General features: G+C 51.0%; 1 protein-coding gene across 1 annotated transcript in view; it reads left to right on the top strand.

Moving 5' to 3' along the window:
• Window positions 1–9,149, top strand: part of FAM20A (family with sequence similarity 20, member A) — a 9,938-nt gene extending 789 nt beyond the window's left edge. Inside the window, exons 3-12 of the mRNA XM_009572572.1 lie at window positions 9–75; window positions 543–593; window positions 1,056–1,134; window positions 2,322–2,414; window positions 3,948–4,063; window positions 4,488–4,668; window positions 4,933–5,042; window positions 5,401–5,482; window positions 5,567–5,626; window positions 8,768–9,149. Coding sequence (XP_009570867.1) covers window positions 9–75; window positions 543–593; window positions 1,056–1,134; window positions 2,322–2,414; window positions 3,948–4,063; window positions 4,488–4,668; window positions 4,933–5,042; window positions 5,401–5,482; window positions 5,567–5,626; window positions 8,768–9,032 — 1,104 coding nt within the window. The 3' untranslated portion in view covers window positions 9,033–9,149. The remainder of the gene's footprint in view (window positions 1–8; window positions 76–542; window positions 594–1,055; window positions 1,135–2,321; window positions 2,415–3,947; window positions 4,064–4,487; window positions 4,669–4,932; window positions 5,043–5,400; window positions 5,483–5,566; window positions 5,627–8,767) is intronic.
• The last annotated feature ends 2,522 nt before the right edge of the window (window positions 9,150–11,671 follow it).

The raw sequence follows: 11,671 nt of genomic DNA, 5'->3' as shown, positions 1-11,671 counted from the left end.
GGCTCTACCCACGCTCCAGCCCCGCCGTCAACAGGCTCCTCCGGGACATGCAAGACTTCACCACTATCAGTGCCGGTAAGCACCCTCCTGCTGCGGAGACGGGGCCGTTGGGAGCTGCACGGGGCTGGGGGGCTGCAGCCCCCCCAGATCACTTTTGCAAACAAGGCAGGGGCTGTCGCTCGCTGGAGGAAGCCCCGAGCCCTGTGCCGGCTTCCCAGCAGGTTTTGTGCCGTGCAGTTGCCGTGCCTTTACCTTGAGACAGGAGGAAGGACTCGGCTGTGGCCCTTGATGCAGCATTTTTTGGTGCCAAGCATGCCGGGGACCCGTTGCATGACAGTTTAATCCCAAGAGGCTGCCTCAGGCCCCCCCGAGGGGACTGCACCCCTCGCTGTGCACCGATGGTACCGGGGCTGCCAGGCTGGGGTAGCGCGGGCAGGCAGGGACGGGCAGGCAGTGCCTCCCTGCATGCCCCATGCTGGGAGGGGGGTCAGCAGCAAGAGACCGAGCCCGGCGGGGTCTCACCCCTCCTCCTACCCTTGCAGACTACAGCCAGGACGAGAAAGCGCTGCTGGGGGCCTGCGACTGCAGCCAGAGTGAGTGCGACGCTTCGGGTCCCTGCGCTCCCCCCAGCACGCCATCGCTTCAGCTGACCCCAATCCCCGATTCCTCCACCCTAACCTCAGCAGGGGGAACGCAAAGCCAGGCAATGCCAGGCCCTTCTCCCTCCAATTAAACCCCACCACCCCAGCTGAGGCTGGGACGTGGGTGCCAGGACACCAGTACGCCACTGGTTTCTACTGGGGGAGGGAGAGAAAAAAGTCCCCAAGAGGACGTAACAAACGGCTATTGGGAGAAGTGCTGGAGGGAAATCTCCTCTATGGCACAGGGGAGAGGGAGAGAGAGGAAAAATAACTGCAGAAGCAGAGGGGAGCAGCTGGAAGGAGCGATGGGATGCACTCACCGGGATGGAAAGCCGAATCGCGCCGGAGCGCGTAACCGCGTGCCGGGGAAGCTTTCCTTTTCCGAGGCGGCTAACGTCTCGTTTCCTCCCCAAGTTGTGAAGCCCAGCGGCGTGCACCTGAAGCTGGTCCTCAGGTTCCAGGATTTTGGGAAAGCCATGTTCAAGCCCATGAGGTAAGGCACGCCGGCAAAGCCCCCGCCTCGACCCCCCCCAAGGAGCCCCGCAGCGCGGGGTGCGAGCATCCTTGGCAAGGACAGGCACACCGCAGCCGCGTCTTTCCTCTCCTGCGCTCAGCTACCTTGACAGCTGAAAAGGTTTCATTATTACTGGCTGCTTGCACCGTCCCAGAGCCGCCCGCGGATAAACACCGGTGTTCCCACACCGCTTATTGACATTTGAAATTTCTCGGTTCATAGATGCCAGACGGCAAAGGACCTTGGGGCACTTTGCTGTTAGGGACTGCCCATTTCTTCCTCTTCCCCAGCTGACTTTGTGCTTTACCTTGTTTCTCCTTGGATTTCCCAGAGCATTTCCAAGAAATAACCATCAGTCCCGGTCACCTCAAACAGGAGTTTTAAATTGCTTTTGCACTTATTTCTGGCCCTGTGGGACTCTTCACGTTTATTCCCCCTCACTTTACTTTCCGTGCACAGGCAGGACAGCTACAGCTGGCAGCACACCGGCTGTGATGGTTTGCTCATCCAGAAAGCAGCCAGCTCCTCTCCCGGTCGTTTCCGTCCACCTCTGCCCGGTGGCCGGCAGGTCCGGGAGGTGAAGGAAAGCATCCGTGCACTCAGCTGGGCCAGGAGGGCTCAGCAATGCCTGCGGGCTTTCCTGTGATACACAGCTGCTTGGGAGGCCGCGCATGCAAATTCACATGCCACACATATTGGGGCACTGTGTGACAGCCAGAAAATGAAATTAAATGAGCTGGTGTTCCCATCTCAGGGATGTGACAGCATCAAACCTGAGCTCTTCTCTACCTCCCACAGGGACGTGAGAAGTGCAGCATGGCCTCTAGCATACCCCAACGCTGTCCGAAGTGGATCTAAACTCCGGCACAAAGAGTTTTAAAGCCCACAGTCAGCCCTCCTGCCTCCCTCACCCAGCCGGCACCGAGTCAGGGTTGGCTCCGGCTCAGCGCCGGGGACTTTGGGTCCTGGCCTGGGCACCAGGCGCTGCAGCTCTGCCCGGTGGCCCTGGCACCAGCGCGGCCACACGACGGCCGTTCCCCAGCACATCAGCTGTCCCCGGGTGCACTGTCCTTGTGCCACCACTTTGCGTCCAGGCTGCCTCCCGCTGCCCGCACCCCTGCCTGCCTGCCCTGCCCGGTTAGATTAACCCCCTTGATCTCTCCCAGGCAGAAACGTGACGAAGAGACTCCTGAGGACTTTTTCTATTTTGTCGACTTCCAACGGCACAACGCGGAGATCGCCGCCTTCCACCTGGACAGGTAGGGACCTGCCGCCTCCTCCAGCTGCCAGCACCTGGTCCTCTGCCCGTGGAGAGCTTGGGCGTGAGGAAAGCCGTGCTGAGTCCTGCAGAGCTGCTTGGCCTTAGATACGTGATTGCCTTGCAGCACCCTTCTGGGAGCTGCTGTATTACTTGGGGACGGGGCGGCTCTGGCTCTCATCTGAAGCCCAGGGTCAGCTTCGCCTTGGCCACTGCATGAGAACAGGCTAGCAGATGAAGTCCGGGTTGCAAACGGGTCAGGTATTTGTCACACGCACATGGTCCCTCCCGTGCATCGAAGTACAAAGATGAGCTCTGGGTGCAGCCTGGATCCCCTCCCGGTGCGGGAGTCACACGCTCAATCAGCAATCAAGGCATGTTTTGGATTGAGACAGACCGCAGCCATGCAGTTTCAGGCCCTCAGCTAATGAGCAATTAACCTGGCACCTCTTCCCAGCAGGCTTTGTATTTAATAAAATCAAAAATACTCTTAGTAGAAGAGGAGGGCAACAGCCTTCTTCCCCTCGATGGGATGAGTATTGAATATCAAGGGAAGTGATCCCTGATGACAATGGTGGATGGGGGTCTCCAGTTCCCAAGCCCAACTTACACGATAAGCAGGACTAAGTCCTGTAGCTCAAACTCTGAGCGAGGGAATGAAGAGAGCTGAATTCCCGTTCCAGCTCTGACCCAACATCACCGCAGTGACTCTGCCTGACCCGACGACCATCAGCTTGCCTCTCTGCATCCCAGCTCCACCGCCAGAAAAATGAGGCTGGACGGCTTTTCTGAAGTGCTTTGTGGTTTTTAGAGCTGAAAGACGCTAGATGAAAGCAAATGATTTTTTTTTTTTTTTCCTTTAAACATTGCTCAACAAGTAACAGGCTAAATCCTGTTTTGTGCCCGACTCTCAGAAGCAGAGGGCATTACCCAAGGAGCAGAGAACAGCATTAGCCGGTTCACTCCACGTTACTGACTCAGCAATCAACAGCGGCTTTCCATTCACTGACACGAATGCCTGCCTGCCCCAGGCCCTGATTTTTTTAACGATATTTGAGATGAATCAGCCAGGCATGAGTGCTTCCGAGTGGGGTGATCCCTCCTCGCCTCCCACTGTCTCGGCCACCATGTACCAAGTTCAACGCATCTTTTCTCCGTGTCAAACCCAACATCGTAGAAGGGCCTGAAGAGCTGTTCTGCCTCCCGAAGGACCCAGCTTGCATGGAAGGGAATGGGAGAAACTGGTTAGGGAAAAGACATGAATCCTGGAGAACATCCAGATTATTCCAGGCGGCAGCTATTAAAATACCAAAGCCCGAACTCGGCCGCATTTTGGTCCAGAGGGTAAAATGATCCTGGCTATTTGCTAGAAAGAAGCTGGGAGAAAAAAACCATCCATGTGGGTGCAGTCATCAAAAGGCCCCCGGTTGACCAGCGGAAGGGACGAGGGCAGCATCTGCCGTCCCACGTTGCCGTCCCGTGCAGTAACGTCTCTTTGCACCGCAGGCTCTGAGCCACTGTCCCTTTTGTGCAGGATCCTGGATTTCCGGAGGGTGCCGCCCACAGTTGGGAGGTTGATCAACGTCACCAAGGAGATCCTGGAGGTCACCAAGAACGAGATCCTGCAGAGCGTCTTTTTTGTCTCACCAGGTAGGCGAGGGCTTGGCTGCTGCGAGCTGGGATTAGACATGTTGGTCCATGGTGGGTGGAAGGGCAGGGTCTGCATGCAGCAGGACTTGTGCCGTTCAGCGGAAATTAAATTCTTGGGTGTAACGTGCACAAAGACACGGTTACAGTAGAGGTGTCCCTCAGCCTCCAGCTGGAATCATCTGCCAGATCTACTCGCCTGCCCAATTTTCCCCAGCCTCTCCCCTAGCATGGGACCAGGTCTGTCCATCGAACAAAATCCAGGTATTGTCCACGATTTGGCAGTTTCACATCCATGATGTGGTTACATATGCCACAATATATGCAGTCACCGTCACGCGATGGGGAAGAAGTCAGTCCAGGCTACCTTGCGGTCTCCTGCAAATCGTAGCTCCTTTCCCCGTTCTCCTCTCTCTTCTCCTCCCAGCCAGCAACGTGTGCTTCTTTGCCAAGTGTCCATACATGTGCAAGACTGAGTACGCGGTGTGTGGGAACCCTCACCTCCTGGAAGGGTCCCTCTCCGCCTTCCTGCCGTCCCTCAACCTGGCACCACGCCTCTCCATCCCAAACCCGTGGATCCGGTCCTACTCGTTTGATGGAAAAGAGGAGTAAGTGGGTAAATGATGCTGCTTCCCATATCTGCGTTGCAGGGAACGCATGGGAAGGAGAACGAGCAGGGTACAGACACACGGACATACGTACAGAAATTGTATGTCCAGGCAGAGGAAGGCCAAGGTTCAGAGATTGTCCATAATTAGTTTAATAACTCTTAATGCCTGGAGATCTCTGCACGGGAGACCAGCTTTGGGGTGCTGTTGGGACCCAGCAGCAGCAACCACTGAGTGCGTCTCCCCCTTCTCCATCTCCTGCAGGTGGGAAGTGAATCCGCTCTACTGCAACACGGTGAGGGAGATCTACCCCTACAGCAATGGCAACCGGCTGCTTAACATCGTTGACATGGCCATATTTGACTTCCTAATAGGTATGACGAAGGGGAAAATAACCTTCGCTCCTTCCGTGTGGGCCTTCAGCATCAGTCTGTCTGCCCTCCCACGCCACGGTGTTTCTCAAAGCCATCCCTTCTGTTCCAGAGACAGTTTTGGGAGACTCCTGTCTCCCCGCAGCCAGCCTGACGTGCGGGCGAGGGGGAGCCCCCAGGCCCACCCCAGCCCACGCCCCGGGGGGGTCCAGCAAGATGAAAGCAGTAGCTCTGAGCATCTTAGACACTTCCAGCAAGGCAAACAAGTATTTCATGCAGATCTGAAAGAAAACGTAGGATAGTTCAGAAAATTACTTGGTCACATGCAAGGGAAACTGTTCCTCTGTCTGCCCTTTACCAGGGAACATGGACCGTCACCACTACGAAATGTTCACCAAGTTTGGGGACGACGGCTTCCTCTTGCATCTGGACAACGCCAGAGGGTGAGGCTGTGGGAGGACATCGGGGAGGGGGGCAAGGGGGTGGGCAGGCACTAAAGCTCTGCACTCTATGCTCACCCCCCCCAGGTTCGGACGGCATTCCCACGATGAAACCTCCATCCTGGCCCCGCTCTCCCAGTGTTGCATGTAAGTGCCAGCTTCATCTTCCTTCCCAGACACGTTGGTGTTCCCACCGTAACGGGCTGGCAGTGCTTGCTGCTGGAAGTCACCCAGGCCTGGCTCCATCCAGCAGCACAGGAAAGACCCCCCGCTAATCCCAGCCAAGGGGGCAGGCCAGACACCGGAGCATGGGAATCACGAGTTGTCCCTGAAACAGGGATTAAGCTTTTGTATCAGTTAGAGTATTAAGCTCTGTTGTGCTGCAGCCTGCTACGGTGTCATACGTCTACCCTTCCTGGATACTTTCCCGTTGAAGCTAAAAGACTTTGCAGGTGTAAAAGCTTTCAGTGATAGACCAGGAGACACTGTCCGTTGGATTAAACCCTTCCAGAAGTGTCTCCTAGCATTTCCCAGCCCATCGACATGAGGTGCTATCAGCCCCATTCGTCTGCGTGAAGCTCAGAAATCTGCATCCCAAAGCCTGGTAGAACTTTAGTACAGCTAATCAGGTTTCTTCTTCCCATGGCAACAAGCAGAAGCTCATAAATTTTACTATTTGAATCCTATCTTATCCCTTTGTTAATTCACATAAATCAACTGAAAGTTAAATTTAAGAGACAGAAAAAGCTGCTCTTCCCTGTGGTTTCTCTCTAGGAGATGCCTAACCTATTTCCTCGCTGTCCCTGCTCCATCTCAGCCTCAGGGTGTTAACTGCACTCCCTCCCCAGACACTTGTAATACTGGATCTAATTTTAAGAACTGCTATTTGCACCCAGTGAATCTTTTCACTTATAATTACAGGCTCGCAATGAATCCTTCTCACGAACTCCTATTTTGTGTGGTTTAAATTAACTCTGCCTCTTAATTTGACCTGTATACAGTAAGATCCACAGGTCAGATCCTTCCTATTCTTCCAGATCCACCTCCCAGAAGCTCTTCTTAATTTAGTTCTCCTTGTAAAAGACAGTGGTAAGAAGACCTGCAAGTCACACCTTATAATAAGCCATCTAGGGCCAAGAACAGCATAAAAGCATCTCATGCTGCCTGAGGGAGACACACAAAACTTCATTTCCCACAACAGCCAATCCATTCAGAGCGGAGGAGCATCCAAAAACACTTGGAAAGGAAATAAAAAGGTTTTTTTGAGTAGGTACAGAGGCCACAGATTTCGGCCTGCCCTTACCAACTAGCTGGACACAGCCCACCGAGTCACCTCCCTGCTCCTCTGTGAAGTCGAGCCGTGTACACCCAAGCAGAACAAAGTCCTCCAGCCCCTCCAGACAAGGGGGACCACTCCAACCACAGGGACGCTCCATTTCCTATTCAACACATTCATCTCGTTCCCCAGCTGAGTTCTTCTCTAAGTTTGGCTTCCAGCAGATTTAAGTCTTCTGGTATTTTTAGCTACCTTGCCCAGCTCCCACACCAGTCCTTGTCCCACATGTTGAAGTCTGCTGCTCTCCTCTCCCAACGTACAGTAAATGGCACAAATAGAGCCATGCAGTAAGAGATGGTCCTTTTCCTGAAAGGGTTAAAACCCTCAACAGGGCACAGATAGGCCTGAAAACGGCCCCCAGTTAACCTAGCTCATGTATCTTCTTGGCCGAGGATGTCCCTAGAAGGCTCTGGGTCAAATCTTCAACAATTCAGAACAACAGCGGGGTTACAACTGCCCTGCGGGAGAGGAGCAGGGCCAGGGGCAGGATTTCCATCTCACGCTCCTTTCCATATTCTGCCTGTTTCTTACATAACCCTTACAGCATTAAATAAGCCATTCCCCACAGGGTCAGACTATCCCGTTCTCCATCTCCAAGCCCCGTCGCTGTTCGGACCAGAGCAAACACAGCTGGCGTTTACCCACAGCAGCTCCTCACAGTCACCCCTTGCCTAGAAGGAGAGCGTACGCACGCTCGTTTGCTGCGGTTCGCATCTGCTCTGTGTAAGGCTTTCTCTGGCAGCAGCAGCAGAACCTCACAGCCGTGCTCCGGCAGTGATTTAAAGCCTCCTTGCCAGCCTTAGCACTTGATCAATTGAAATTTTTTTTTTTTTTTTTGGTAGGAATATTAATGCAAGCCTGGCAGTGGGCAGCCAGGACAACAGCCACAGTTTAAGTCGCCTGCCCCCGTGCCAGCACTGCGCAGGAGGCAGCCGGTCGCAGCACCTTTCTCCCTCCCTTGTGCAATGCAACAGGCATCACTGACCAAAGACGTGTACCTCGCTTGGCTGCTCCAGAGCATTACGAGCACCTGGTGCAATTCAGCCGCTGCTCGGCCAGGCACAGCAGCACCAACAAGCCTTTCCCCTGGCATCTGAACAGCGTATGTCCTGTTAGAGTTGCAGAGAGCCAGATCGCTGTTCCCGATCAATGCCTTGGGTAAATAACAGGCATACAAAGGCAAATTCTGGAGCTGGTTAAAATGTTTCTGACTACACCTTTTTCCATCTGAAAATTCTGGCTCAGCTAAATAGGAATGGCTCCACGAAATCGGACTACTTTGTTTCCAAAATTTAAAGGGCAATAATTAAAACCGCTGATTAGTTTCAGTATTAGAGATGCTGAAGTCAAAACACTTTTGCTGGGGATTAAACAAATGATTTCAGAATACTTAGTTTCTTTCCCAGAAGTGTTCCACGATGATAGCTTTTCACTCCACTTTCTGTCAAAGGGAAACAATATTTAAATCTCAGTACCTCTTAAGGTGAACAGTCATAGTTAAATCAGTTCCAGGAAACATTCCCTCTTTTTGCTCAGAGTTTTGACAGAAGATTTTTTTTCTCATTCATGCCTCTTCATTTTACCTCCCCCTCTGCCCCCACCCCATAAATGTCATCCCTGGGAACATGGCACCACCCTGCAGTAATCTGGGGAACTGGGTCATCTCTGACTCAGAGGAAAAACACTCACTACTGAACTTCTATCATGTTTGTCTCTCTGATGACAGAAATCTGCAGTACAAATACTCTGCAGTCTGGAAAAACAAAGGAAGAAGCAGAGGTTTCTGCAAAAATTTTCATTTCCTTCAGAAAGAGAAAGCTTTTTTCCCCAAAATTCTTTGTCAAGTATCTTCACCCATTTCTGCCCTCCTTCTTTCCCCTACCACCACAGCTGGTTCTTGCTAGGATGCCGCAAGAAGTTTGCATTAAGATGTCCGATTTCTTTTTTTCCAGAATAAAGAGGACAACGTTATTGCGACTCCAGCTCTTGGCTGAACCCGAATATCGGCTTAGCGATGTGATGAGGGAATCCCTCCTGCAGGACCGCCTGGCACCCGTCCTCACCGAACCCCATCTCTTGGCTTTAGACAGACGGTTACAGCTTATCCTGAAAGCTGTGAGGAAATGCATAGACACATATGGAGAAGCCAAGGTGGTGGCCAACGACACCACGCAGCCCGAGGCTCCTGCATCTGACAGAGTGAAGCTGACCACTTAAGCAGTCCTTAACTCATGCTCAGAGGTGGGGAAAACCCCTGCAAGGCAAGTGTTTTAATAGCTGGTAATTTCCACCTACAAACGCTTGCGGAGACCGAGAGGGGAAACTCTTCAGAAGATCTTCAAGAATCACACTGGGCTTCCATGCTGGGTATTCAACCAAAGCTTCTGTGCTTGGCCAGTGTGTTGGTAAGTTGTGGTCCGACTGCAGCAGACCTTTACACCCCGAATACCAGCTCTCTGGTGGAAAAGCAGGGATCTCCTGTTCTGTAGTTGGTCGTGCCCTTGGGAGGGCGGGGGAACACATGCCATTGGTTTGCTCAACCTGCACGGGATCTCGGTCTTGCTAGTGAAGGACACAAACTAGATCCAAGGATGAGGCTTGAATAAAGAGATGCCAAGAACATTTTCCTCTTATTAAGTCTCTGTTCTGTAATCAAGACTGTGTATTTGAGAAAAGAGCAATCTTACTTCACAAGGGCAGTACCTGCCACTGAGACAAGATAGCACATTGATTCGGCATGGTCAGACTGAAGAGCATCTGCACAGCATTCACCATCAAGCCTGTCCGTTGCCTCTTGGTCTCTTCAACAGTGATCAACCCGCTCCACTTCGATCTGTGCATGTCGCTCAAAAGCCCACTGCCTCACAGGGCAGTAAAACCACTTCTACTTTTACCTGCCTCGTGGGTGGAAGAGCCAGTCTGGGTTATGAGAGAAAGGCAGGTATGTGTTGCCTTTGACCTCAAGGAAAAAAACCAAACCAAAACAAACTGCTCAGAGGCATAGGACTGTATTTACAATTCAAGAAGCCACCCACTTCTGGTGAAAACATTTTGCCAAAGTGGGAGGATCTATCTCAGGTCATCTTCTCACTTCTCATAGCTTTAAAATCACTTACATTGTCAGAAGTCCCTAGAAAACAGAAATGGTACACACACACACACACACACACACACCCCCCTCATCTCTGTGCATTTTGAGATGCAATAGGAACTGGAGAAAAAAAAAAAAAAAAAAAGAGGGGAGGGAGTTTTTGGAGATCTTTCAATTTGTAGTTTTCCCCTTGCCTCTCAAGGAAAAGGCCTAAGAATGGTTTGAATACTGAAGCTCTCTTTAATAGCTTTTTCCTTTAACTGTTCAAGAATGAGTGCACTGAGCTCTTTGGCTGCCTAAAGAAAGTAGCTGAGAACTTTATTGATAATTTGTCATCCGGGGGTGAGGGGGAGAAAACACCACAACCAATCACTAGAAGCTCATTCTAAACTAACCTTTAAGTTAAACAAAAACCATCTACACCATTGCAGACCTTTCAGAGGAGAATCCTAAAACCATAGCACAAATGTTGTCAGGCCGCAGTTGTTAACAGGTTCTCAGCAAGCTGCTGCACCTACCACTAGCTCATTTTCTCATGGGCTGGAATTTTGCCCAACCTGAAGGGAACTCTGTGACATTTAAGTGCCTGGATCATGCAAGGAAGGAACAAAGCGTGTTTGGCCACAGCTATTGTTTTTCACAGGGGACTGTGCTGACATTTAATTCAGCTCCACAATAATTCTACAATACACCTGTCTCCACACTGTAAAACCACAGAGGAGACTGTAGTTGTAATTTGAGTATGTCCCTACAGGTGCCTGTTCTATTTATTTGTATGGGGAAGTTCGGAGTGTTTCTACTTAGCAAAGAGATTCCTCCAATATTCTGAAGCCACAAAGATCAGCGAAAAACCCCCCCACAACCAACCAAAAAAAAAAAAAAACCAGCCCACACCACACTCCTTTAGTCTCTCCCAACTTGTGATTCAGCCATGTCCTCCCATTTCCAGCTTTCACAAAAGCAAGGTTTTAGACAGCCTCAATCAAACAAACAGGATTCTCGACGTTGGTGGGCTTACATACCTTTTCATTCTTGTGGACAGAGAATAGATGAACATAAAAGGATTTAACTCACTCTCAGCATGCACGGTGCGGCGGTTATTTCGGTACAGGACGCTGTATTCCCGAAGTTGTATCTCCCTCTACCGGTGACTTTTTGTGCGCTCACCACACGTGACAAGCCCAAAATTAATTCGGTCAGTGTCATGGAATGGTTACTGTTGGCTGCTTGAACAGGAAGAACATGGCAACAGAAGATAAGTTTAAAAGTAAATTTATAAGGTTGGAAGTGGAAATTTTAAAGTTTCATTTTAGGTAATAAAGTTTTCAGCCTTTTTTTTGGGTCAAGGGGATGGGGGAAAGGGAGGGCAGGATGAAGGAAACAAACCCACAGATATTTAAATAGCTAGTACACTAACAGAGATTGCAAGGTTGCTTTCTTCTTTTTTTTTTTCTCCTTTACGTGGTAGCTTTTTAACATATCTTCAAAGTTGGGTGATAGCTTTCTCAGAGCTGGGTGCAAAACATGTCCAGTCTGAGCCGTTTCAGGTCACCACTCTTCAAATTTTTTCCTACTTCATCATAGTGTGAAAATCCCCCTCTTCTATTTCTCACTGCCTGTCCACCAGAACTCATCCACGATTAATCATCACGTGTTCAAAACTTTCATTAAGGATATGCATAGATGGGAGCAGACAACTTACAGAAGCTTATGAGCTCCAATAATAGTGGCTGGGCTGAGAATTAACAACCTTAAGAGATCAAAG

This window comes from Fulmarus glacialis, unplaced genomic scaffold (genome assembly GCF_000690835.1).
Source record: "Fulmarus glacialis isolate BGI_N327 unplaced genomic scaffold, ASM69083v1 scaffold22422, whole genome shotgun sequence".
Classification (NCBI taxonomy): Eukaryota; Metazoa; Chordata; class Aves; order Procellariiformes; family Procellariidae; genus Fulmarus; species Fulmarus glacialis.
This window is presented reverse-complemented; position numbering and strand designations above follow the sequence as displayed.